This window comes from Pogona vitticeps, chromosome 8 (assembly GCF_051106095.1).
Source record: "Pogona vitticeps strain Pit_001003342236 chromosome 8, PviZW2.1, whole genome shotgun sequence".
In the NCBI taxonomy this organism is placed as follows: Eukaryota; Metazoa; Chordata; class Lepidosauria; order Squamata; family Agamidae; genus Pogona; species Pogona vitticeps.
This window is the reverse complement of record NC_135790.1, coordinates 3884890-3912500: the sequence shown is the minus strand read 5'-3', so window position 1 is coordinate 3912500 and position 27611 is coordinate 3884890. Positions and strand designations below refer to the sequence as shown.

The following is a 27611-nucleotide window of genomic DNA, read 5'->3' as shown; positions in this document are numbered from 1 at the left end:
GGGCCACACATTTTTGAGCCTGAAGATCTAACAGTGGTCTGGTCAGTTACACAGGTCAATTACTCTTGGAGATGTTGAAGGCATCATTTCTACTTAGCACAGGGTCTCCCTTGAAGGCAGAAGTGACCTGCCCTGTCATAAAATGGTTGTGCTGGACACAGGAGGGTAGTCATAGAGGCAAGCTTGTGTTGACAACATGATTAATATGTACGATGAAGGCTCTTTTATATTTTTTAAGACAAGACGGCAGGGTGCCACCCCTTGGAATTTTCTTGATATGTCACTAACCTGTTGTTATTTCATATTGAGTGTGGATTCACAAGCAATAACCTTTTGTGAGGTGAAAATGGCCTTGGGGTACAGGATTTGACCAGCGGCAAATGATTCCACCTTTCCAGAAAGCAGTTTCATTCTTTCCAAATCGTATAATCTTAGAACTGCAGAGCTGGAAAGGACCCTAATGGATTATCATTGCGGAATTCGAACTCCCAACCTCTGGCTGTGTAGCCAGAAATCTCAACTATTGAGTCATCTAGCATTTTATAGAACATTTTACACAACAGCTTCATTATATAGTCAATTGACTTCTTATGAATTTTTTTTTTGCTTCCCTAGATGGTCAAACATTTTTGCATATCACATATCCCCAGAAAGTACCATCCAATATGACAGAAGATGGCTTAGGAGAAGACGAGGTATATAGAATTAAGAAATGTAATTGTTTAAACGTTTATGTGAAAGAATGAATACAGTACTTAAAAATGAAATGGATTAAATGGGGTAAGGGAGTAACAGGCAATTAAAAAAAAATCAATGCAGCCTGGCAGTGTGCAAACCTGTACATGTTTGTAAATTTCACTAAGTTTAGGAGGGCTTACTCCCTGGCAAGCCTGCATGGAATTGCATTGTATGCCTTAAATCTTTTGAAGCAGATTGGTAGCATCAGTTTCAAAGAACATTCTGTGGAGAAATTAGAACAAGTTGATCAGTGGCTTACTATCCACACAGTGTTGACTTGCTATCCAAAATGTGCAATTTGAAGCTAAAACATTGGAAATTAATCCCCTCCCTCCATAGAATTCCAAGATGTAGGAAGCCTCTCTTCCTTCAGCCCATAACGAAAGGACGAGAGTCAGTGTGATGCAATGGATCCAGTACTGGTCTAGTACTCAGGAGATCTGGGCTCAAATCCCTACATTTTTATGGTGTTCAGCTTGCTGTCTGCAAGGCAAGATTACAGTCGTGGCTACTCCTAACAGATTTTTTTTTTTTTGGCCAAATTATCTATCCCCCTGTGTCCAAATTCTAAGGGAGGGTCCTTCAGTTGTGTGTCTTCAATAATCATTTCCACTCGTTCTCCACCCACTGGATTAAAAATATTCCCAGATGCTAGTATACACAAGCAAATGAAAAGAGGCAACACAACAAGGTCACGCTTCTGTCATGCTTGGACGAATATCGAATGTTGTGGTTTTGGAAGGTTTCTGTCCCTGTTCTGTTGGATCTGTTTTAAAAAAAAATCCTTGCCATGTGTTTTAATTCTTAGCCCGTCGGGCCCCAGTGCTGTTCAACAGAATGCACGTTTGCTGTTTCAGATACCACTGAGTTTATTAGCACTTTAAGAGGTGACACGCCGGGGTGCCTCCCCCATTTTATAGTTGCTGGTTCTTTGAAGTTGGATGAGCTTTTCGAGTCTCTAGGCCCCCTTTCTGTTCTTTCGGACAAATGTCTCGAAGCTGGAAAAGGCAAGTTACAGTTCTTTCCAGTTAAAAAACACTGGCCAGATCTTTCCACTCAGGCCAGTCTGTGACTTGGATCACCGTGGTGAGACGTCTGTACAATCCTTTTACCATTGAGTTCAGTGGGATTGGTGCCAGGTTGGTTATAGAACTGCAACCTATTCCTCCCCCCCAAAAAAGAATATCTTACTGTCTCAGACTAAAATCTTACATCGGATTTCCCATTGGCCAGCAAGATTAAGTTGGGCTTAACGGTGCCTTCTTTGGTTTCACAACTTCTGGCACCCTTCAAATTTCTGCCATCCATCCATTTGGTGGGGAAATTTTGAATAATCCTTGTCCACTGCTGTGACCTAGATTCTCCCCCCTATGCCCGCTAGAGTCTTCTTTCCAGCTGTTCGTAGGGTTCTCAGCACTCAGCGCTCACTGAGGATTAGAACATTTTAAACTGAACCGGAAAGTCTAAAGTCCCACATTTAGCATGCTGTTTATTCCTATTACTCGCCTCTAATTCTCTGCCTGAGGCCAAAGGAGACAAGATGCTCAGCCGGCATTTAGAAGTGCGATCCCTCCACTGACCGAATAGGTCTGTTTGTCTTAGCACTCTTTTCTCAGCCCTGAATCATGCAAATAAATGTACACAACTAAAGCAACTGTGATTGGTTGTTGTGGGGTAAACACGGGCTTAATTTGTAAGTCTGACAGCTGAGGCACAGCTCTGTCAAGAAATCTAGGCTCTGGAGGACAACATGTGCTACTAGCTTCTAAAGATGAGCTGAGTGTCTCATCTCACTTTACCCTTAGTTTATCTTTCCAGCCTCCTCTTCCTTGTTTTCCTCTGCGTCCTCTCTCTCTCCTCTTTATTTTCCAAGCTTCTTGAGTTATCCCCTGCCCTTGCTTTGCCTCCTATGTCCCACGACCCTTTTCTCTTTCCTTTATTTTTCTGTGCCCTGTCCTGCTTTTCTGTCGGATTCGAACCACTCAGCCAGTAACTGCGGCCACTAAAAACAATATTGTATAACTACTACTTCGTCTAGATTTGAAATGATCTCCTGACCAAATGCCTTTGCTTGTTCTTTGTTCTATTCTGCACGGTCCAGAGCGTACAGACGTACATTATTACCATAAATAAGATGGCGTACACCATTCACCTGACACAACAGTAAGTGAGTTTCCATTTTTAACCCTTTGCCGTGTGCGCACAGGGGTGATCATCGTGTGGTAGCCGTCCGGGTCTTCTAAGGTTTCCATCCTTTCTTTCTCATTCCTAAGATTTAACTCTACTTTAGTGTGACCAAGAAACAGGATGCAAGATGGAGCTATGTGGGGGCCGGCTGGTTGGAATGTAAAGCTGGGGAACATGAGACACAGAGAACACAGATCCACTTTCCATCCCAGTGGGATCATGGGTTTGTTCTACACAGATAAATGGCTACGGTTCAACGCAGTGACCGAGGGAAGGTCAACGCACCATGTGGCAGTGGTGACTGTCAAAAAGGCTGAGAATCCACCTGGATTTTGGTCTGCCCTTTACAAGAGCTGTTCAAGGTGCTGATCTTATTTGGGGGAAAGGGCTCAGCGCTGTAGACCAACCTTGGGCCTCCAGATGTTCTTGGACTTCAGCTCCCAGAAATCCTGGCCAGCAGAGGTGGTGGTGAAGGTTTCTTAGAGTTGTAGTCCAAGAACATCTGGAGGCTCAAGGTTGGGGACCACTGCCATAGACAACTCCGGCAATGTGCTAATTAAATCTCGGATGGGATTCACAGCGCACCAGTCGTCCCTGGTGAAGATGGCCTTTCCTCTGTCCCTAACTCTGTGTGGTCTGGTCTCCATGGACGGGGCTCTCTCCATAAAGAGCTCAGCCCCCTCCTATAATCCACTTGTTGTTATGATGATCAGTTTCCTACTGGTACTTATCGATGGCATTTTCCCCCAAGTAGTGCTAACAGCACATGTCAGAAGCATTCACCTATTCCTGAGCTTGGACCGCTTCTCCTTTTCCTGGACTACAGCTCCCAAAAGCCCCAGCAAGCTCAGCCAGGCCCTAGTATCCTTGTGGCACTTGTTATCCATCCACCACATCCACATGAAGCATTTCTTTTAGGGCAGTCCGTCGTCCGTTTGCAACATCAGCACCCATGGCGTTTTGTTTTCTCGATCTGCAGGACCTTTTTGCCGAATGACTTTATGGTTTATACGTACAACCAAGGAGGCTTCGTACATCCCAATTTACCACGCATTCAGGTATGGATTGTTAATGAAGGTTTTGTAGCTTCTTGGCAGGAGCTTCATAGTCTTATGTGATGCTTTTTTTTGTTGATAAAATAACCTCCCAAAACAGGTTATAAAATGTTGTGGTGAGGTGATAGCAGAGACACAATGTGGCACAGTGTCTAAATAAGGATCTTTTAAATCTCTGAGAATTAAAATTTAAAAAGGCACCAAAGAAAACAAAGAAAAAGAGGTCAAAAACAAACAAAAAAACAACAGATGCAATTTTCTCTAGGGAGTGTGTTGCCACAAAGGAAAGGGCCCTATCCTGCATCACTCTCCAAGGGGCCTCTCCAGGGATCTATAGAAGGGCTTCTAAGTAAATCCTCACTCCTCTTATGCGAGGACAAGGAAACAAATATAATTTTCCTTGTTCTGGGAAAAGACAAATTATAAGAATGCTTTTAAAACAAACAATGCAGAATTGCACAAAATGAAGATGGACTGTTGCCTTTTTGCATGGACTTTTCAGGGCTAGAAACCCCGGATAAGTTGTTTGCTTCATCTGAAACAGGTAGCTGTTCTTCCAGGCTTGCTTTATTTTGTATGCAAAAATGAAAATAGACTGGCTTTGTACACAGACATTGTGTGTGCAAATTATAGAAGCTTTGATGAGGAAAACAATAGGGTTCCTTTTCTTATATTCCCAGAGGCTGAGAAATTGTGTAGTGCCTGCAAATGGTTTCTTGAGGTGTCTTGTCAAGATAGCCTGAACAGACAAGGGTGAACAGTGTGTTGAGTATTCTTTATATCCGTATTCTAAAGAGGACTGTAATTCAGAAGCAGATTGATGAGCAAAGGTGCGATACTGCTGGCAACCTTGAATTTGAGCCAGAAATGGAAATAGGAGTTAGTGAAGCTATTTCAAGACTATTGAGAAATAATGCATACACCCAGCTACATTTACTAATATGGCGGCTGCATTGGGTGCATTCAAGAACATTGTCAAGATACGGTTCATTTAGCAAGTTTCCAAACAGTGACATTGTCATCAGTAATACAAGTCAACATGGTTAGACTATCTCAGTTTAAGAGAGGCCATACCAGTCTAACCTGCTGGAAGATGGTTAGAAAAATGTCAGGAAGGGGAGAGGAACTATTGATAAATGGACAGGAGTGTGATGTTAAACTGTATATAAACTACCGTATTTTTCGCACCATAAGACACACTTTTTCCCCACAAAACAGGAGGGGGTGGAAAGTCTGTGCGTCTTATGGAGCGAAGAAAATAGATTATATTTTCCTGTTTTCTTCTCCTAAAAAATTGGTGCGTCTTATGGAAAGGTGTGTCTTATGGAGCGAAAAATACGGGTATGTATTAAGGTGTGATTATTGAAGGATTTCAGTCATAGGGGAATGCTAGATCAACTTAATTTTTAGAAGTTTACTTTTACCCCCAAATTATCCTTAGAAAGAATGCTTCTATCAAGGGTATATTGAAGGCTTCCCTAACTCTGTTGCAATTCTTAGCACCTGTTCCGGACTCAGGTAAGAGCCTTTCGTTATTCGGGTCAATTATCCCACCCACCTAATGTGGAGGTCGGGACTGCAGGAAATTCTGCAGCTGACACGAGTGAGAACTCGTCTCATCCAGCCCTTCATTTGTTGTTTTCACCTCCTAAAAAGCAGACTTTCTTATCCTAACTGGTTAGGGCAGGAATTGATAATAAGTGGAAGGGAGGTAGTCAGAGGTTTATATTTGGAATCCTAACTACATGAGAGTTACAGGAGCGATGGGAGTTTAAGGTCAAGCTTAAACCCCATTACACACCGAAGAAGCCAAACAGAAGGCAGGCAATGTATTTAAAAACAGCCTTCCTGACCAGGGACTTAGCTCAGCACACACAGGGAGAAAGATAAAAATAACTGCAGAACTAGAAAGTTAGCAAGGTTTAAAAGTTACATTCAAAGCTCATCCAAAAGTGTCATTTTTATATACGGAAAAATATGGTATATGGTTTTGGCCCTCAAAGGGTGGACAGTTTTGAAGGAAGAGGATAAGATCACAGGTGCGGAGAAGAGAGCAAAAGGGGGACAGAAAAAGCGCAAATCAGGATGTTTGGCCCGAACCCAGGATTGGACCCAAAGCCACTCTTTGCTTTACTTCTTTGTTTTTTTTTCTTCTTCTTCCAAAGAGGTCTCCTGCAGTTCGAGAATGTTAGCTACGGGATTGAGCATCTGCAGTCCTCAAGCACCTTTGAACATCTTGTTTATCGTATCAACAACCAAAACCTCCAGGGCCCACTTTGGGCAGAAGGATTCACTCCTTCGGAGAGGCCCGTAGGACGTGGAGACGTGTCTTATAAGTTGCTTTCTGATAACGTGGTGAGTGGCACCACGCCTTTCCTTTTGTTTTCTGTCAAGCCGCTCTTAGGAATGGTTACTGGGTCAGTGTTATTTATTTACGTGGAATTTTTGTACCCTGCCTACTAGCAAACCCCAAAGGCAGTTGGATACATGCTTCCACAACAGGAAAGAATTGCTTGGATGGATGGGGCAGAAGTAATTAGTAAATGTTGCTTTCTGCTGCACAGGAAAAATGTGGAAGCAGGCATCTTGTTGTACATATAACAAAAAAGAATCAGACTATACCTAATACTGTACACATCTGTGTATATGCTACTATAAAGGGTATTGGATAGTTCCCCTGAGTAAACTTAAGTTTTCTCAAAACTGACTGCTAGACAAGAGAGATAAGTGGAAATCGGTGCAAATTCTGGCAGTGCATATTTGCTTAACAGTGCAATTTGTCTTGTAACCAGGTATGTTCTACAGAAGAATTAAAGTTGCTTTCAAAGTAAGCCCACTATGGTAGTAAATTCCGTAGTAGTGGGTTTTTTGTTTGTTTTTTATTTTTTGTGGTGCAGTGGTTAAACTGCACTACTGCACTGAAGACTCTGTTCATTTTGTATGATTTTTAAGATATTATAAAAGCTTCACTGAAGAAATTATAGAAGTAATTACTAAACTTTCTTTATTCTGTCTGTTTTCAGCCACTGTCAGAAATCACTAAAGTGCACAGATACATAGAATTATATATCGTCTTGGACAAGGCTTTGGTAAGTCTACATCCATCAGAAGCTTGCTTCTCTTGAATCCTAGGACAAGCGTTCCCTAGATTGAGTGTTGGGCAGATGAAAGAGGGTTGGCTTAAATGCTGAAACTTGGACCCAGAATCCTGCTTGTTCGGTAAATTCTGGCTACATTTTTTAAAACTTATTTGGACTTGGTTTATGGGATTACTGGGATGATGAAGTGCAACAGACCCACAGAGTAAACAATCCACTTGGCAAAATAATTTATTCAGCAGTTGCAGCCGTACTTTAAAAAAAATGACTGAAGATGGAAGGGTTATTAGTATTTGGTGTTTTTTGACAAGACTGCAGCTGGGGAGAAATGTTTGAATTACTGGCCTTCGCGATCTGGGGTCCCAGTGCAAGAGAACAGGAGACCTGCTGGGCTTCCTCTTAATTTTTATGTCAAGAAACGAATGCTGAAAGGATGGATAAATGCACATTAAGTGTTTCATGCCAGCTTAGCCCTGAGAATAAACATTTGAAGAACTAAGGGACATAGTTTTTTTTTAAAAAAGGTTTAGGGTGGTTTGAGTAACTTCTTGTCTGCATATCTATGGCATTGCTTTAAGGCCAACCTCCTTTTAGAATTCCGCCTGCTGTTGCCACAGGTGAGGACCGACAATGACTTTATTTCCATTCCGTTGAGTATTTTTGTCATGACATATGAAACTGTGTTCCTTTTCCAGTACGACTATATGGGTGGAAATCATGATGACGTGACTCAGAGCATCGCACAGCTCATTGGCATGGTGAACAGCGTGAGTAACGGCCACATTTGATTTAAATGTTGTATTAAATTATAATACAACATAATCTTCTTACTTATGTAATATTTGCCACCTTGTAATCATCCATGGACCTGCTAGTTTCATATCCTAGCATACTTAAATATTTTCTCCTGAAAAATTACGACAAATAATCGGTTATTTCCCGGACTGTGTTACCTTGAACTAGGCTTCTTTGTTCAAAGAAGTCAAGAGAAAACTATGGTTTATGATCCTGGCTCGTTTGAACAAACCATAGTTTAACCAAGGTCTCTTTGTGAGCTTCGGGTAGGTGAAGATGTTTAGAAGCTTTTGTTTTTTGTTAGCTCAAACTGACATTTTGTTTTTCACATCCAAATTTTTAAATGACAGAATAGGCAATCTTGGGTTTACCTGTAGGTACATATAGAAAGCAGAGGTATAGCAGATGATAGAACTGTTGTTCATCACGCTTGACAGTGGCTCTTAAGGTCCCCAGCAAAGTCTGTCATCTGCCCTTCCTGATGACAGACTCAAGAGAAAGGTGTTAGAGGGCATCACAGCCACATACAGTACCCACTCCATGGAGCCATGCTGATGCCCGCAACGCATGCACACACATTTATGCACACATAAAGAGTTAGGTTTGGCAAGAGTAAGACATAGTTTGCAACAAAATCCCTTCTGTTTTCCTTGAGTGGGATACTTATAAAAACCTGCTTACTCTGCAGGAGGGAAGTTTCAAAAGGAGGTTACCATGTGTGGAAGGGGAAGGTGGAAGATTTCCTACTTACTTATATTCCCACATTTACCCTCATCCATTGCATTTATGCTGCAGAAAGTCATCTCATGAACTTGCAGCTGCGCAAGCTCTCATCTGAATCTTTATGAAGAATGCTTATAACATTAAAATAGTACCACCTCAGTCACAGTATACTTGGGTATGTGTCACCCCCTCCCCCATATCTTTTCAGATATTTTCTGACCTTAACATAACCATCGTTCTCTCCTCTTTGGAAGTCTGGACAGATCGGAACAAAATCAACACAACAGGAGAACCCGACGAACTGTTACGAAGGTTTTTGCAATGGAAAAATTCATACCTCGTTCTGCGGCCGCACGACCTGGCATTCTTGTTTGTGTAAGGAAGACGGTTATTTACTCTTAAGCACATCAGGCCAAATCCAAAGAAACAAAACAAAACAAAAAGACTTAAAAACTATTATATTTTAATGGGAATTTTTTGTGGGCACGTTCATTTCGTCAGACCCATGAGAACAGAATGAAATAATGGATGAAATACCAGTTTCACCAAGTAGAGCATTCTAAATATTCATTGTGTGTGGTCCATCTCACATGCAGTCATTTATGGCCCGTGTTTGGTTTAAGGTTCTGTTGTACACATTCCTCTAGGAGACAGAAAACAGACCCACAGGCCTGGGCAAGGTCGAGGGAGGAGAGAGAAAAGAGAGAAGGGGTGTGTAGGGGTGTTGAAGATGATTCAATTAAAAACTTAAGAGGGAGGGGGAAATAATATTTAAAAGTAAATATAAAAGTGAAAAAAGATAGCACATGAATAGCCCTATTAAGCAGTCATTCACATCTAAGGTTTGTCATCATTTAGACTATTAAGGGTTTTTTTAATGCACAAAATTAACACACACACAGCAAACTGCACATTACAACTGTATGACAAAGATAAAGGAAGATCTAGGTATCACCAGAAAGGTAGGATTCAAAGAAAATGGCATTGCGTCGATGACTCGGTCATTAGGAGCAGCTGAGTTGGGCCAGAGCTTTCCCCGCCTTGTGTTGTCTGCCGTTGTGGACAGAACCACCCCAGAGTTTTAAACATGCCTGGGAGTGCGAGGAATTGAATCCGGGACCCTCGGTGGACCGATCCGTTCCTTTTTCCTGGGGTTATGGCCTTTCTCCTTTGTGTCATAACAAGAGAAAGACGTGGGCACGTTATTTACTTTTCATTTCCTTACGAAAAATGGAAACAGGCTTTGAATGATATTTGGACTAGTGTCGCTTACGGATTTGGGTAGACCGTCATCCGTGAAAGTACGGTGGTATGCAAACCGAGAAATCATTTTAAAACAGATCCAGCAAAAGGGGGTGAATGAGAGAGCACGGCAGAAAAGCCGTTCTAGGAGTTATTTTAAATCTTAGGGGAGTAAGCAGGTGGCAGAGGAAGGACTTTACCAAGCACAAAAAAGAAGCCAAGACACATCCAGCTGTGTGTTTTGCTTTGAAATGTGCTAAATTCTCGGCTATCGCAAGCAGGAAAAGTCACAGTGCAAATGACCTCTCCTCTGTTTTTGTACTTTAGTTACAGGGAGAAGCCTAACTACGTAGGAGCAGCATTCACGGGGAAACTCTGCCTGCGAAATTATGATGCTGGAGTGGCTTTGGTGTGCTATCAGTGAACATCCTTGGTTAATGCTGATGAGTTGGTTTGGTGTGGGTGGTGGAAATCAAGCCATCAGACCTGCTTGATTTGGACACTGGAGCAGCCATTAAAAAGGCACTGTGTAACGGAGATTACGTACAATCGGTAGAGAAGTCTAAAACGGGTTATGGCTGGATGACTCCCAAATGTCAAGTACTGTAGGATGGCAGTATCTGCGGGGTATCGGTTCCTACCCCCCCCCCCCGATGCTGAAAAATGTGGAAGTATTGAATGCTATACATTGCATGGCTTCTAGATCCCTCTAGTATCCAGTTCTGGTAAATGCATCATGGAAATCCACATAAATAATGTATTTTTCCATGTATAAGACACCCCTATGTATAAGACACCCCCCCCACTTTTCTAACTCAAATTAAGAAATCTAAGTGGGGCTTAGCAAATGTAGGGTAAAAAGGATCAAAGCCCTGCAGGATCACTTTGATCCCTGCTTTCCCCTCCATTTGGGTTTTTTCTCCTCAGCTTGCTTCCGTGTATAAGACAACCCTCAATTTTTAGTCTAAAGATTTTAGACAAAAGTATAGTCTTATACACAGAAAAATAGGGTAAGTATTTCTGGGGGTTTTTTTTATTTAGTATTTTCAGCCAGTGGATAAGTAAATCAGTAGATATTGATCCTGTAGATGGGGGTTGTGCTCCTGCTGTAATTGAAATAGTATGGAACATTGTAAGTACAGCTGTGAAGTTGGAAGGAGGTGAGTAGCATGCCCCATGTCTTCCCTTCTGGCTGGGATAACTGCTATGATGTGAAGTGACCTTTCCTGTGTTAGGCTGAAGACATCTAGACATTGGAACACTGCAAAAGAGCCACTCTGCCGAGCCTAGTGCTTTAATTTAGCAGGAAGTTTTCATGCACCAACTTCAAAGGTGAATCTAATCCATCCCTTCCTACCCATGGAACGATAGATATTTGGTGACCACTCCCCTCAACTCCAATTAGTGTGTCCAGTTCTCTGGGCTGACAAAAGCGGTTGTTCAGCCCCATCGGGTGACCCAGTGTTGGAAAAGGCTGGTAGGCATCTCCCAGAGTAAATGAGGAAAAACAACAAACCTCCCACTACATAATGTTTGTTTAAAATATTTTTATCCGGCCTTTCTTCTCAAAAGAAGTCATTGAAAAGACAATACATAGAAGCTAAAAAACAGTAGGTATACAGATATTTAAAGAAGAATTAAGCAAGGATTGCATTAAAAACTGTAACAAAATCAGTACTAAAACACATTTGAAACCACAGAGCACAACCATTCATTTACACCAGCCTCGGATCTTCAGCAAATCTTAGCTTCCAGTTTCAAATCAAGAGAAACAATTCCTGCCTTGGCAGTGTGTTGGACTAGATGACCATGTGAACCGTTTCCTGTTCTACCATTCTGTGAGTCTATCATCCAATCACTCGTAAAAACCACTATAGAAAAACCCAACAAGGCTTTCATGCAATGTTGTGCCCCTGTCCTGTTTACACCTGTGAAAGGTGCCTCCATCACTTCACCCAGTTATGCTGCTGTTGACATAGATGAAGTCTTGGGTGCATGTCAGGTCTGTATGGAAAGTCTGCCGACATGCCCTTAAGACAGAAGTGTGGCGTAAACCAAGTTTCTCTGTGCACAAACCAATAGAGAACAGGATGTTCTACTCAAAGCCAGCACCGGTGCTAGGAAAATACAACTCGGCTCTCATAAACTGAAGTTCAATCATGCAGTTGTTACTTAGCCAACTGTATTTGTTTTCATCATGAGATGAAACAATTCCCTTCCTGGTTTCATTCATTTTGCTTTCTTGCAGTATCAAAAGGCCATTTCAATGGAGACGTTTTCTGTTATCCTTGCCCAACTGGTGGGGCTCAACTTAGGGATGGAATATGATGATGGAAAAGATTGCAAGTGTCCAGCACCCATTTGTGTAATGAGCACAGGAGCGGTGTAAGTCCTTCTATTGCTGTGTTGCTGTTATTGCTGGTTAGGGAGTGCAAGCTTACCTGTTGTATGCTGATGACAGAACGGTGTTCTCGTGCTCTCCGCTGGTCTCTGTTGGAAAGAAGTGCCGTCCGGATTGAGGCCCCTTTGTGTTTTTTGTTCTGTTGCTGTGTTGCCAGCTGCTTTGATTGGTTGGTTGCTATCCTGGTGTTTGACAGTTTTAGTTTCATCTTGTCTTCTTTCATTGATTATTGCAAACCACCCAGAGTAGTGCTTCATCACTAATGGGGCACGGAATTCCAATTTAAGTAATAAATAAATAAAATAAAGACTCTGAAGCTGGCCTAGATAATTCCCCCCCCCCAATTGCTATCAGTCAGAGAGGACACCGCAAAGCCAAAATTGGCGAAAAGAACACCTTTTGTGCTAGCCGATGGAAGCCTTGGCAGCTAAATGAAATAAATAAATAAAGCCTAAAGGGACTGAGGAATAAGGTGGTCTATCTCCTCCTTCAGGGCTGCTCACCTAGCTGTTTTTCTGCTGTTCTGCATCACTCTTTTGATTTATCATCCCATGCATTTAAAGTCACGGTGGTATGGTGGGAGAAAAATGTCCCAGACTGACACCCTGGCAAACGGTCTCCCTTCCCCTGCCATTGGTGTGTTTTCAATATATTGTTCCTGTAATTTGTTGCCTTGAAGACTTGCGTTAGGAGCCAAAGCAATGACTCTCTCTCTCTCTGGGTGTGTGTGTGTATGTGTGTGTGTTTGTGTGAGTGGAGTGAGTGAGTGAGTGATGCACTAATGGCCTTTTTGCATGCTTTTCAGGCATTCAAATGGGATCAAACCCTTTAGCAGCTGCAGCATCGAAGACTTTCAGAATTTCATTAAGTTCAAGGGCGCCCCTTGCCTTTCGAATAGGCCTAATTTGAAACTGTACTTGAAGAGGAAAAATGCACGTGACAAGCCCGTTTGTGGGAACGGCGTTCTGGAACCTGGAGAGAAGTGTGACTGTGGCTCAGCTGAGGTCAGTGTGTGAGCAATGTTTGTTAAGTTTCCTCTCTTTTTTTTTAAGCCCATCTTTACACTCTTCCAAAAGCCAGAGGTGAATTCCGGAAAACAAAGATCGCTCCATTCGTCTGACGCAAACCCAGGCAAAACATCCCTTGTCCTGCTGCTGCAGAACGTTTTGGGACGTTTCGATGGGCTGGGCTTCTGAAAATTGGGGGATAGGGACCGGAGTCATGTGACTTACTGTCAAGTTGGACTTAAATCACACCAGTGACTTGACACAGACTCAGCTTGGGTTTGTTTTTCCATAACTCGGACTCAATTTGCGACTCTGAACCCACCTCTTTGTTTTCTTGGGGGGGGGGGAAGCTTGCTTTTAAGAGGGACTTGAACTTGGGGCTTGAGCCTCGGGACTTGGTACCAAAGACTCGAACTCAGGACTCAGAGCTAAAGACTTGCCAACATCCCCGTCAGAACCTCCCTGATATATAGGGGAGGCATGTAGACATTTCTTATATACAGTATATATAAGAAATGTCTACATGCCTCCCCTTATATATCAGGGAGGTTCTGATATATATTTGGGGTGGGTTTGCTGCAGCAGACTAATGCAATTGACCTTATTGGAGTTTGCAGCAGGAGTTTAAGTATGATGGGCGCTTATGCCTCCACGTTTCAGCTGTGCTGCAGAAAGACATCAAAGCAGGCCTGATTAGATGTTCATTCCAAGGCAAACAGCCTCCAGGGACAGAGAGAATGGAGTCTGTTTGCCTTGGAATGAATATCTGATCAGGTTTATCTTCCTCCTTCCCTGCAGCCTGGCTGAAACGTGGAGAGCGATGTGTGTATGCAGGGGAAGAGGGGCACGGTTTGGCGTGGACTATTCCATGGTGTTTTAGTTGGTCACAGTTGTATGACCTACACTGCTACAGGTTTTGGCACAGTCTAGGGCAACAGATTGAATCATGGGGAGTGGTGTGTAGGGAACCGCATGGATGCCAGTCCCTCTGTTTTGCCTCTGGGAATATAATCAGCAAGATAGCCCACCAATTGAGCATTTTGCCTGAAAGCGTCCACCCCACCGGGCTCCCTTATGCACAGAACTGAGCATGGATTACAGCTTGCTGGTGCGGCCCATGCTTCATAGGCAGACATTTTTCTTTTCTCAGCACCCCCTTGTAAGGGATTCAGTCTGGCACGCCTGCAGAGAGCCCCGGCCAGAGGCTCTCTGAAGAACAAGGTGGTCAAAGAGCAGGACATGCGCATGTATGCGCATGCACAGGAGCATGAAATCTTGGCTGCAAAATGGCCTTCTCCCACCTGATTCCAAGTGGCTTCTCACCCCACAAGGGAAAAGGTGCTATGAATCTGTGGTGTTTTTTTTTTAGTCCACTGAGTGGGAAAGGATCAGCGAGGGAGTTTCACACAAATAGGAGTGGAGGCGGCTTAACAGAACCATCTCACGTCTCTTCCCACTCTGGAGGGTGGCTGCTTTGTTTTAGGATAAGAGGAAAACTCCACAACTGCTAAAATCCTATATAAGTTGAGTGAAGGTTTGCGATGAATTATTCCAGTTGGCCTTCTCTGTGTCTTGGCACTCCTCCCTTCACTGTGTAAAAGTATGAATTAGCAGGAGAGATTTGGGCAGCTTCCGTGTGTGTGTGTGTGTGTGTGTGTGTGTGTGTGTGTGTGTGTGTGTGTGTGTGTGTGTGTGTGTGTGTGTGTGTGTGTGTGTGTGTGCGCGCTTTACTGCCGGCAACCCATCAACCATAGGCTTGTATTTTCAGGAGTGTAAGAAGAGTAAATGTTGCACCACCGCATGTACCTTCCAGCGGGGAGCTGTGTGCAGTAATGAGTTATGCTGTGAAGACTGTAAGGTGAGGTTGTTAATGTTTGGAACCCTATAGATTCCTGTGTAAAGGGTTTCCCTTTTCCCTGGGGCCTTGGTGTCTCTCCCCCCCCCCAACCACACCATTTGCTTCCTTTTGTTGGTAGAAGTTCTGAAATCTATCCCTTCACACTGCTGAAAAGTGAAGAGAGATGCCCGGGTCAATGTGCATGTCCCGGATAAAGGAAGAACCTTCTCTGAAGATGGAAATGTGGCTTTGGAAAGGTTCTCCGCCAACGGCTCCCCCAAAGGTCCCCTCAAAGGCAGAGTGGACAAAAGACGACCCTCTGGATGTTGAAGGACCTCGATTCCCATCATTCCTTATCGTCATCTCCACTGGCTTGGGCCGGTGGGTGTTGAAGCTCAGCAGCAGCTGGAAGGCTTGGCTTGGCCCACCTCTGTCTTGAGGGTTAGGAGAATTTAAACATACCTTCTCAGTGGCCTAACCAGCCCGTGTCGTCTGCCCCAGATGGATCTGGATGTGCAACGCCAAGTTCATAGGGGAGGCCCAGGCAAGAATTAGGAGTTAGATGTCAGGGGAAAGACATGGCTGCCACTGAATATGAGGTTAATGTCATACATTCCATTCCCCCCATTTGGGGGCTAGAGTAGAATTCTCGGGCCAGCCTTAGGGCAGCACACCACAAAGTGCATGCAGAAGCGGAGCTGAGCGCTGGCCAGAATCCGAGCCCACTGGAGAAGACAGGAGAAGGTAAGCAGGCCAGCTGGTCACCTGGAGCACCCGTTGGCTGCCTACCTTGAGAAGAAGTAGTACAACTGGCTGGCTGCAGAGAGAAACCTATGGTGTTGTGCAGAGAAGGCCAGAATCTGAGCGTTCCTCGGACTTAACTTGTTGGGAGCATTGATGGCCAGGCCAGGCAGGACCTATTGCGGTCTCCTGGGCTGGATGCTGACGGACTGTAGTTTTGGACTTCTGAGTCTTGATAGGGACAGTGCCATCCTTCCTGACTAGAAGCTCCACTCCGTGTTTTCAGCTGCAATGGACGATGACAATGGTTGAACTTAGGAACTGATGCCAGGAACGGATATAGGTGTTCTCCCCTACTCAGCTGTGACCAATCTGCTAAGTTATAAATGATCCCATCCTGTTTCTTCCCCTTGTTTCTAGTTCAAGGCAAGAAACACAGTCTGCAGACCAGCGGCAGATAAGAGTTGTGATTTTTCTGAGTACTGCAACGGGAGCTCTGCCTCCTGTCCGGCCGATGTCTACATCCAGAATGGTTTCAGGTGTGCCTTCAACACGGGCTTCTGTTATGGAGGATCTTGTCAGTCGCCTGATCTACACTGTCAGGATCTCTTTGGGAAAAGTGAGCCTTTTTCATTTCTTTCCATCTTTTACAAATCCTACCACTCAGAGAAACAATGAGCCTGGTCTTGGACACTTAAAACTGAGCAGAACTTTACTCACAGTGGTTTAAAGAACAACAGCAAGGAGCAAACACCTTTCTGCAATGACAGAATTGTGGGTGTCTGGTGGGCAGGCATATATCCTTCTGCATTTTCCCTGCCATGCAGGATTGTCCCTCCTGTTCTCTCCAATAGACGGGAATATGTGAGTTTTGGCTTGAAGCGTACTCAGTTGTGGAAAGCAAGGAGCATCCTGTTTTATTACTGCCTTTATTTATTTAAAGTATTTTTCACTCCACCTTTCTGCTTGAAAAAAGGACCCAAGGTGGCTTATGTCATTAAAAGACAATATTAAAAGCTAAAAACAGTTAAGTGGACAAATATTGAAGAGAATCAAATAAACACTATCCTAAACAAAAGCCACACCAAAAGAATACATTTAAAGCTGTGAGACACAACAATCCATTAAAAAAAAAACAACCCCTCTCAGGCCGCCAGTCACACAGGGAAAGCTTGCCTAAAGAGAAGAGTCTTTGCCTGTTTGCAGAAGGACAGCAAAGATGAGACCAGCCTTGCCTCCAGTGGCAGGGAGTTCCAGAGTCGGCCTTAGCTCTGATCAGGATAAGAATCCTTTTTTTAAAAAAAGAACACAGCATTCCTCCAGCTTCCTGCATATTGATTGAGCCTCGTGGTGCAGTGGTTAAAACGCTGTACTGCAGCTAAAACTGCTCACGACCTGGGGTTCAAATCCCAGGTAGCCGGCTCGAGGTTGACTCAGCCTTCCATCCTTCCGAGGTCAGTAAAATGAGTACCCAGCTTGCTGGGGGGACAATGTGTAGCCTGTATAATTAAAAATTGTAAACCGCCTGGAGAGTGCTTGTAGCGCTATGGGGCGGTATATAAGCCCAATAAATAAATAAATAAATAAATAAATAAATAAATAAATAAATAAATAAATAAATAAATAAATAAATAAATAAATAAATAAATAAATAAATAAATAAATAAATAAATAAATAAATAAATAAATATGTATATATATTTCTCTTCCTCTTTGTTGGCCATTAACTTTTCCTTTTTCTCCCTAACGGGACGGCCTCTGGGAAGAAATGATTCTGGGAATTACATATCACAACTCCTCTCTTAAATGCATACAGTCCCCTGTCACAGAACCACAGGTTTTAGGGTTTCATAGGGAGAGACGACGGCCATTATCGCATTTTAAGTCTGCAGTGCTGAGACTCGAGAGTGGAGTCAAAAGAACCCTCCGTGCCACCTTGGCAAATCTTATTCCCAGGCCATGAAAACGGAGAGGCACTTTCTCCAGTTTTCAGGGTGGTGGATGGAAGTGTTAGGTTTTTAGGGATCAGGGGACGTGATATTTCAACCCACTAGTGGTAAAGACTTGGCTGCATCTTTCCTTTTTCAGTTTCAAGGGAGAGCAGTCCAATCTGGCAGCCGTTCCATCCTGCTTCGTGTCTCCATCAAGGAACACTCCAGCAAACATAGGAGCATAGATGCAGAGAAAATCGGCTCTGCCTCTGGTGACAGCAGTTGGGCAGAGATTCCACACGAAAGTTCCTCCATTCCTGAGCTATAACAATTTTCTCCTGCCCTCACCCTTGGCTGTTGTTTTTCTTTCCTTCCTCTGTACCTCGATAAATCACTCTTGAGTTTCACCAGAAAACTTCCAACTGACTCAGCACTAAGAATTACAGTACTTACTCTCTTCAAAGAGCAGGAATCTGAGCTGCTTGGTATGAATGATTTAAGGGCAACCCACTGGTATACAGAAGTTTTTAACATCTTCTGCTCACACACAGACAGGTACAAACTTCTCTTCTTAATCCACCCAGAGTATTTGGAGGGTAAAGAGGCAACAGGATAAAATAGAATGAGAGAGGAAGCCACAAGAATGTTGACACCTCTTACAGAGTATGCCAAACATTCAATACTGATTCTACAATAGCATTTTATTTCATCTAACCAAGGCCATTTTGGATCTTTATAGGGTCGAGAAATGCTCCACAGGCATGCTACGAACGAATCAATGGTCAGACCGACCGATTTGGACATTGTGGGACTGATTCCAAAAAGGGATTAAAGGCGTGTTCTATCCGGTAGGTGCTTAGGAAATCAAGACCAAGGAGTGGGGTGGGAGGGAGAGGATCTGAGTATTTTCTATTGCCGGGGTGGGTAACTCCGGCCCTCTCGATGTCTTAGCCTACAACTCCAAGCTGGCACGGCCAGTTGCGAGGGGTTGGGGAGATGCAGGGAGAGAGAAAGAAGGCAGTCACTCAACCAGATCTGAAAGAATTTGGGAAAGGCTGTGTGGTTCAGGATCACACAAGTGCAAGAGTTAAGGAGATTCCTTTATTGAACCACTTAAAATAAAATCACACAAATGGCAAGCTTTCGTAGATAAATTCCCACTTCCTCAGGCTGTGTTTCACCCCTTTCTGAATAGTGCAGAAAAAAATCAAAAGTTGGAGTCCCAAAAATTCATGGAAGACATACATGCGGAGTCTGCTGGCATGAGGTGAAGTCAGACTTGGGTTGTAAAATCAGCTGGGAGGCGTCATTTCAAACATCCTCCCTTGTAGCATGGTTGGAATTTTCCATCCCAAACTCCAAACAAAGAATTTGTTCGTTACTTTATGACTGTTGACAGTAGGTTCTGGGCTTCCACTTGAAAAGAAGGAGATAAATACCTGCCAAATGACAACCCCATGAAAGGCATTGTTTCTTTCTCCTCCGCCTTCCTGCCCTTTCCACTTTTCACCCAGCGATTGGAGAGATTCATTTTGAACTCTGCTTTAAAGCCAACGTAGCGGAGACCAATGCTGGTAAAACAGACATAGCACTATCCATTGTGTCCATACTGTGAGAGTCTGCAATCTTGCAGATTCAATCATGTGTCCCTCTTTCCCTTGTGTGAAGCTGAAAGACAAGTATTTCATGTAAAAAGGTAAAGGTTCCCCTTGACAATTTGTCCAGTCGTGTCCGACTCTAGGCGACAGTGCTCATCTCCGTTTCCAACCCATAGAGCTACCGTTTGCCCACAGACAATCCTCCATGGTCACGTGGCCAGTGTGACTAGACACGGAACACCATTTACCTTCCCACCGAGGTGGTACCTATTTATCTACTCACATTTTTGCATTTTGCATGCTTTCAAACCGCTAGATTGGCGGGAGCTGGGACAAGCGACGGGGGCTCACTCCGTTGTGTGGATTCGATCTTACGACGGCTGGTCTTCTGACCTTGCAGCACAGAAGCTTGTGCGATTTAACCCACAGCGCCACCACGTTCCCCTAAAAAAGATATAGTTAATGATATTGGTAAATCTGTCTTTTCAGAGCTGGAAAACACAGGACTATTTTAAATCGCCCCCCCAACTCTTTTTTACACTCTTTTCTCTTCCCTTCTCCAAATTCCTTCGCAGGGATATCAGATGTGGGAAGTTAATTTGCGTCTATCCATACAGCATTCCTTTTACTAAACTCAGAGTTCCTGTCCTGTATACTCCGGTCAAAGATACCATCTGTATATCTCTGGACCTGCAACAGCCCGAGGGCTATCCAGACCCTATGCTGGTGAGGGAGGGTACAAAATGTGGAGTGGATAAGGTAAGGCAGCCCAAGGTGGAGAGTTTTCTTTTTTTCCTGGATGATGGGAATTGTAGTCCTTCCTATCCAGGGTCACCCGCTTGGATAAAATAGCCTTAACTAAGGGCTTCCCAACCTCAGCTGCTGTTTATGAGAAGGAGACCTCAGGAACTAGATGTTAGATTTATTTTATTTTCATTTGTATTGTTTTTGGCCAGACCATGAAGATGTTGGTCGCGATTACTGCTGTAGTAGGCATCTGTAAAGGGCCTGCCCCCCACCAGCCTCCCCCAGTTTCCACAGCCCCTAGGCCTCTGGGTGCTACACCTTTTCCAAAGGAGAAAGGACACAAGCCCGGAATCTGGCACGGCTGCCCACGTTCATATTATTTGGGGGCCTCTTGCCAATAGCGTTTTTCTAAACCTGGAGTGACCTTCTTGGGGCACCGGTTGAGTGACCTTCCTGGAGATGACCTGTTTAGGAAAGGGGGGGTCCTGAGACCTGCACTGGACACCGGGAACCCCACCGTTCCCACCGGGGGGTGCAGGGGACGTTTTCGCCAGCGAGAGACTCAAAAGGAGGAAAGGTTTGAATGGATGCATATTTTTTTTATGCAGAGGACAGAGATGCATGCCATCAGATGTTCTTATCACTGTGTAACAGTACCTTTGCTAAGATGTTTACATGCCACTTAAATATCATAACAGTTCCTTTTCTTAAATTCTAAATTTATTTAGCTTGATTATGTTGAACAGACTGGGCTCATTCTGTTGTGGATGATACACATCAGCAAAGGCCCAGGGCCATATGCAGTAAAGCTTTATATGGTCCATATTTGGGTTTTGTTTACAGGAGATCATGAAGGACCAGGTGGGGAAATCTAGGCAAATTCATTTTAAAGTGCTGAAATGAGAGTGTTCGCCATGTAATTACATGGCCCAATGTTGCCCCTGGTGACAGACACATTGGAAGCTTTTAAGGTCTCTATGGCCAGAATTATTAGGGGGTTGGCTTCCAAATGGGCTGTGTCGCTGTGCGATTCTGCCGCCAGCTGAAACTGCTATTAATGGATCGCCTGCTAATCTGTAAGTCGAAGTATGTTAACGGTTCCTGCTGTTTTATTGTTGATATATAATGTTTTGGTGTTACTGCCATTTCTTGCCAGTTGTCGTTAGCGTTTGTGAATCCAGCTGACAGGCTCTGCTTGGAAAAAGCGCAGGACAAAAGTACATTTATATCACTGACATGTTATTTCTATAACCATCACGCCTGGATTTAATTTGGCATTGCTCTCAATTGCTAACCTTCAGCGAAACGCACGGGGTTCCCTCCGAGGGCCAAAGCTGGCTGAGAGATTCTGCCAGCTCTAATCCGAGTAAATCACTTTTCTAAATTCTCGGGTAGGGGGAAGATTGGCACCAAGGGGGCTCTTAAACAGCACAAATGTTTTTGAAAGGTGAAAGCTGCTATCATTGTGGTTGTGGTTGTGGTTGTGATTGTGGTTGTGGTTGTGGATGTGGTGGTTGTTGTTGTTGTTGTTGTTGTTGTTGTTGTTGTTGTTGTTATTATTATTATTATTATTATTATTATTATTATTATTATTATTATTATTATTATTATTATTATTATTATTATTATTATTATTATTATTATTATTATTATTATTATTTAGGTTTGCATTAAGCAAGTATGTGAACCAGCTAGTGTCCTGAAATACGACTGCGATCCTCTTAAAAAATGCTCTGGGCATGGAGTAAGTACCACCGATGTTAGCCTTCCAGTGTTCTTGTTCCCACTTTCAAGGGTGGAGAGTTTTCTTTTCAGGATGATGGGAGCTGTAGTCCTTCCTATCCAGGGGGACCCGCTTGGATAAAGTAGCCTTCACTGGGGGTTTCCCACCTCAGCTGCTGCTTATGAGGACGAGACCTCAGAAACTAGATGTTGGATTTATTTTATTTCCCTTCGTTTTTGGCAGACTGGAACTTGAAAGATCTCTCAGCCTGCTGTTCCTAAGCTGGAACACGAGGAGTGAACGTGGAATAAAAGTTTGTTGTCCTTCTCACTGTTCTTTTTTTTTAACTATCAGGTGTGCAACAACAAGAGAAACTGCCACTGTAACCCAGGATGGTCTCCTCCAAATTGCAAAAGTAAAGGCAGTCCCCTGGGGGGAAGCGTGGACAGCGGTCTTCGCAGCCTGGAATCCGGTTAGTAAGCGAACGCACGTTCAGTAAAAGCAGGACCTGTTTGCATGTAAAAGCTTGCCAGATGGGGGCAGGCGTGTCCTTCGGAAGTGTGGAAGCAAGTGAAATAACACATGCCCCCAAATGACTCTTCACCCCCTAAAAAGCCTTTATGCTTCTTTCAAATTGTTCTCATTGGAGCCCTCGCCTGTTTCTCCTTCCCCCTGTTGCCTCCTGTACCTTTGATCCTGCTGCGCTTGCCAGGAGCAGCTGTCCCGGAGGGAGTTGAGCTTGCTGTGGATCCCACACCCGGGCCCCGAGGGAAGAGCCTAGTCTGAGCGTTTGTGTCAAAAGTGGCCTTCCACCGGCCGTGCAGAACATCATGTACATGGAGGGAAGGGATTCCTGCTCCGAAACCAGGGTGTGAGGATAGGAGCCTTTCCCTTACAGCTTCACTGTACCATTTTCTTAAAAGTTGGGACACACGGTTGTGAATGCGTTGTCCCGGCCTTCCAGGTTAGCCCTCCAGCTATAGCAGAAAGAGACAGAGGTAACGAGGGCTCTCAGAAGCCGGACCCCACCACGATTTAGGCATGATGTTTTTGCAAAAAGCATATATTTTTTTTGTTCCTTTGTGAGCCCATTTGAGTTCAAGAGATATTGCAAAGCAAAGATTCCAGCTTCTGTCCTAAGCACAATCACGGAGGTGTGGGTTTTTTTTTTGGGGGGAGAGGTATCTTCCATTGGGAACGTTTGCCAACATGGTGTGCAGACCCATCCTTGCTTCAGCGTCGTCAAATCTGTTTCTGTCTAGACCTTGCAGAAAGAGCCGCAGAAGACAGCATGAGGACTTGGGTGCTGCTAAGCATTTTTCTTTTCCTGCCCGTTCTTATCGCATCGGCCATCCTCGTGTTCAAGTGGAAGCGAATCAACAAGTACTGCACAGAAGACGAGGGGCTGCAGGATGATTCTGTGTATGTAGTTTGGCCTGTGATCCACCATGGTGTTTCCTGGGCAACTCTGAAATTTCCCCAAAAGGCTAATAATTTGGATAAGAGGGATCTGCAACAAAAGGTTGCAGTGCGAAGAGTTCCTATAGACTATCCGAGTCTCCATGATCCTCCATGTCTTTCCCTAAGCCCCAACATACCAACCTTTCCGCCCGCCTTCTGTGCTCAGTCATTGGGCCGTTTGAAGAGATTTTCTGTCCTGATTTTTAAAAAAGACTACCTGAGAGCACAAATCATCTAAGGAAATCCTTGGTAGAATTTCAAAGAAATTCTCTGATCGGCACACACACTCCCCCCCTGCAAAACTAGAATGCTTTTTATGTCAGCACAGTATCCATCACCTATGATTTTTCCTTACAGTCCCAAGAGCTGCTAACCAGGTAAAAAAATAGCAACTGAGGGAGCAGACTCGCACACTGAGAAGAACAGGGCACCTCTGACCACATGCAAAACTCAGCAGTTTGTTGTCAGTACCAGCAAGCGACCTCAGAGTTCATGAGCTCACCCTTAGTTTGTATTCGCGAAGGCTTTCACGGCCAGGATCTAATGGTTGTTGTGGGTTTTTCGGGCTTCTTGGCCGTGTTCTGAAAGTGGTTCCACTTTCAGAACACGGCCAAGAAGCCCGAAAAACCCACAACAACCATCACCCTTAGTTCTTCCTTACTCTCTTCGCCAAACCGTCTTTCTTTCAGCCACGTGATTCAGAGCAAAGGACTCATTTTCACTTATTGTCACTACTGTCAAGCATCAGAGAGTTGAGCCTTAGTGGCTTCTTACAAATCCTGCAGAGATTTTCCGGTAGATCCTGGTGTCCCTTCTGCCTAGCTCTGGAAAATTTATGGAGTGATCAATGTTCTAGGTGCCACTGCCCAAGGCTGTTCTGTTGTATAAACCTGTGTCTTTAAGTTGTTTAATTCTCATTGTATTCTAGATCCGAAGACTTCAGTATGTCAGACAAAACAAGGTAAGGGTCCAGCAACTGAAAGCCCACTCATGTATTTTCTGTAGCAAGAATTTGCAAAGTATATTGATGCATAAGAAACACGGTTATAAAACGTACAGAGATGCACCCCCCGGCCCCATCTTGAACCATAGACCATCCCCGTTCTTCCCATGGCAGGTCGCAGACGTTAGAAAAGAAGTGAAGGATCCTTTTCTTTTCCTCTTCCTTCTAAAATAAGGAAATAGTAAATCCCTGTCAGGACTGAAGAAGGGGTTATCGACCAGTTAAATATAACCTCAGAATAATTGTGAGCAAAACGATTGTATATTCTGGGGAAGACACACATCTTGGCTGGCAGAAAGGTCCTTATATTCTCAGTGAAAAGAGCAAACGCAGGCTTGAAAATGGCACAATGTCTGTTGTGCTTCCCCAGAGTCCCCACCTTCCCCACCCCTATGGGCTAGCTAGCTTTTTATAGCTCTCTCTCTTCAGCAGCCCCTATAGATAATATTCCTCTTCCCATTTTGCTGGCAGAGCTATCCCTCCCTGGTTACAATTTGGGAAGACTCATTGACCCTTCTCAGTCTCCTTCCCCCCCCCCCCCGTTCCTCTCCCTTCTCCCTTTTTCTCCCACTCCCAGCTGACTCACCAGCCCCATCTAGGAATGCTAAGAGGGCTGTTCTCCCACACTGTCTGAAACCTGAGCCATGGAAGCTGGGGAGGGATGCTCTGCAGGTTTTGAACTCATGGCACATAGATATACAGGGTTGCCAACCAGTCACTGTAGCTGGGCTCCTGTGCCTCGGACTCTCTATACCGCAGAAGAGGTGCGCTGTCCATTACAGCATCCGCCCCACATGGGGAGCGGCTTCATTTCCTGCCTGCCTGTTTGACATAAAGCTTGGCATGGAACGTGGTGTCCATGTATCCCAGCCCCTCAGCCAGTAGCTCACCAGGAATTTTGAAAAAGGAATAAATAAATGTCCAGAAATCTAATGAAATGGCAGCTGGCAGGAAGCAGCATCCGAATCCAGCAGTAGCTGCAGAACCTTTCTAAATAAGGAGGAATTAGTCGGTCTTCTGAATGTAAGGAGGGAACGGCTGTTCCAACTCCTGGGGTAATGAGTTCCAAAGAAGAGGTTTCTAGGAAAGTAGAATACAGTGGTGCCTCGCTAGACAGTTACCCCGCATGACAGTTTTTTTGCTAAACATTGACTTCTTGCGATCGCTATAGCGATTTGCAAAACAGTGATTCCTATGGGGGAATTTCGCTGTACAATGCTTGGTCCCTGCTTCGCAAACCGACTTTCGCTAGACGACAATTTTGACAGCTCCCTCTGCGCTCGCAAAACAGGTGTTTTCGGGACCTAAGCTTTGCAAGACAGCAATTTAAACAGCTGATCGGCAGTTCGCAAAGCAGCTTTCCTATGACCGATCTTCACTAGACAACGACGATTCTTCCCCATTGGAACACATTAAACAGGTTTCAATGCATTCCAATGAGGAAATGCTTTTCGCTAGACAATGATTTTGCTAAACAGCGATTTCAGTGGAACGGATTATCATCGTCTAGTGAGGCACCACTGTTCTTCCTATGGTATGGTGAAAATAAAACAGTGACCACTCTGGGTAGGAAAACTCTTCCACAACACCGGGGGGGCCTTACAAGCCAAGCCTTGAACCTCTGCATCTTCCCTGATGAAGACAAGCCAGAGATCCCAAGCAAGCAAAGGAACCTTACAGGGAAGGCCCCTCTTCCTGATCATCTCCTGTTCTCTTCCTCTGATCAAAAGAGTCCTCTCCTTTCACTCCTCAGTTATCACTAGGCTAAGGAAATGCATTTCCCCATTCATTTAAGAGAGAGAAAGAGAGGTGACAAAATAGTCACTCCTTCTTGCCACCTGCTTTCTCTAATATGTTTTGCTTTGCTTTTGTGTCCTCCTCTCCTTTTTCCGTCCCTTTCCCCACCATGTCCACAGTATCCCCACCCGCGCAGAAAAGAGGTAACTGGGCTGGGATCCTGCTGTGCAGGGAAGAACGGAGAGGACAAAATCGTGGCACGCTTGTGTTCCCCGGCGTTTCTCCTTGTTGCCTAATAAATGAGGACCTGTTTATACACAGAGCACTGATGATGATTGTGGAATGTTTCCTCGGGATCTGCAAAAGCCCACGCAACTGTTTCCAGCCAGGGCTTTCTAGGTTCAGACGACTCAGAACTGGTTTCCCCGTCTTTTCTTCTGGGACTCTGCAGCTTGCCCAAGGCGACACAGGCTGGCTCTTGTCCCTGGGAGGCCCAGCGGGGAATCGAACTCCCGACCTTTCGCTCCACAGTCGGATATCTCACGCACTGAGCGATCCATCCAGCTTGCCTCCCTTTAAGCAAGGCAAAAACAATAAGATCCATGTGCTCTGCATACATTATGTATTATCTCCCCGGGCAAGGGTGGATGCTAATGACTGCCCTTAGTCTAAGGGGTAGAAAATGAACCATCCCACTCACTTCCCCAGCTTCTTGTCATAGTGTGGATAAAACTCTTGCTCCCTGTAGCCACCTTTCCGTTCTTCCAAACTTCTGGAGTCTGTGTATTCGCGAAGGCTTTCACGGCCGGGATCTGATGGTTGTTGTGGGTTTTTCGGGCTCTTTGGCCGTGTTCTGAAGGTTGTTCTTCCTAACGTTTTGCCAGTCTCTGTGGCTGGCATCAGAGACTGGTGAAACGTTAGGAAGAACGACCTTCAGAACGCGGCCATAGAGCCCGAAAAACCCACAACAACTATTCTGGAGTCTGCTTCAAGTTGCGCCCGGAGGGAAGGCAACAGGCATTGACCGATGCAGTGAGGAAGCAACAAGAATCCATTCAAGGAAGATCCACGGAGAACATCTTTGCCCAAGAACCCCTCAAAGTCTAGTGTCTGCATTGACAGTGGGCTTCTTGCATGGGCCATTCTAGAACTGAGCCCTCAAAGCTGCCTTTTCTAGCTGCGGGGGGTTGAAGACGGCTTGGCAAGATGGTTTGGTCATCATTGCTGGAGACCAAACAGGGCCAGACGCAGATGGAGACCAAACAGGGCCAGACGCAGAGAGGGGTTTTTTTTTGAGAGTTTTTTTGGGATGGTCTCTCCTAGAATCTCCCAGACTCACCACCACCACCCTGACCAAGCTGGGCCGTCTGAAGCAAGATAATCCTGGTCCATCTCAGAAGGTCACTTCTTCCTCTTCCTGGTTCCGTTTTCCTTTTGTTGACACGCAATAGAGTGACCTGAGGGGTTGGCTTGGCTTCCGCCCCCAGCAACTGGGGACCAGGAGAGACATCCGGAGAGCCAAAGCTTCCCCAGACTGTGATGCAATAATATTAAAAAGGGCCATTCCTGGATCACCTCCTCTAGCTT

The 27611-nt window shown here is 44.6% G+C and overlaps 1 protein-coding gene across 1 annotated transcript in view; it reads left to right on the top strand.

Moving 5' to 3' along the window:
* Positions 1-27600, top strand: part of LOC110072159 (disintegrin and metalloproteinase domain-containing protein 32) — a 28918-nt gene extending 1318 nt beyond the window's left edge. Inside the window, exons 2-21 of the mRNA XM_020780257.3 lie at positions 616-695; positions 2840-2901; positions 3905-3983; positions 5422-5498; positions 6146-6335; positions 7004-7069; positions 7774-7845; positions 8805-8971; positions 10166-10247; positions 12087-12223; positions 13045-13243; positions 15015-15104; positions 16245-16443; positions 18495-18603; positions 19929-20112; positions 21764-21844; positions 22178-22295; positions 23086-23245; positions 24213-24245; positions 26204-27600. Of these exons, the coding sequence (XP_020635916.3) occupies positions 616-695; positions 2840-2901; positions 3905-3983; positions 5422-5498; positions 6146-6335; positions 7004-7069; positions 7774-7845; positions 8805-8971; positions 10166-10247; positions 12087-12223; positions 13045-13243; positions 15015-15104; positions 16245-16443; positions 18495-18603; positions 19929-20112; positions 21764-21844; positions 22178-22295; positions 23086-23245; positions 24213-24245; positions 26204-26231 (2213 nt within the window). The 3' untranslated portion in view covers positions 26232-27600. The remainder of the gene's footprint in view (positions 1-615; positions 696-2839; positions 2902-3904; positions 3984-5421; positions 5499-6145; positions 6336-7003; positions 7070-7773; positions 7846-8804; positions 8972-10165; positions 10248-12086; positions 12224-13044; positions 13244-15014; positions 15105-16244; positions 16444-18494; positions 18604-19928; positions 20113-21763; positions 21845-22177; positions 22296-23085; positions 23246-24212; positions 24246-26203) is intronic.
* Positions 27601-27611: the final 11 nt, after the last annotated feature.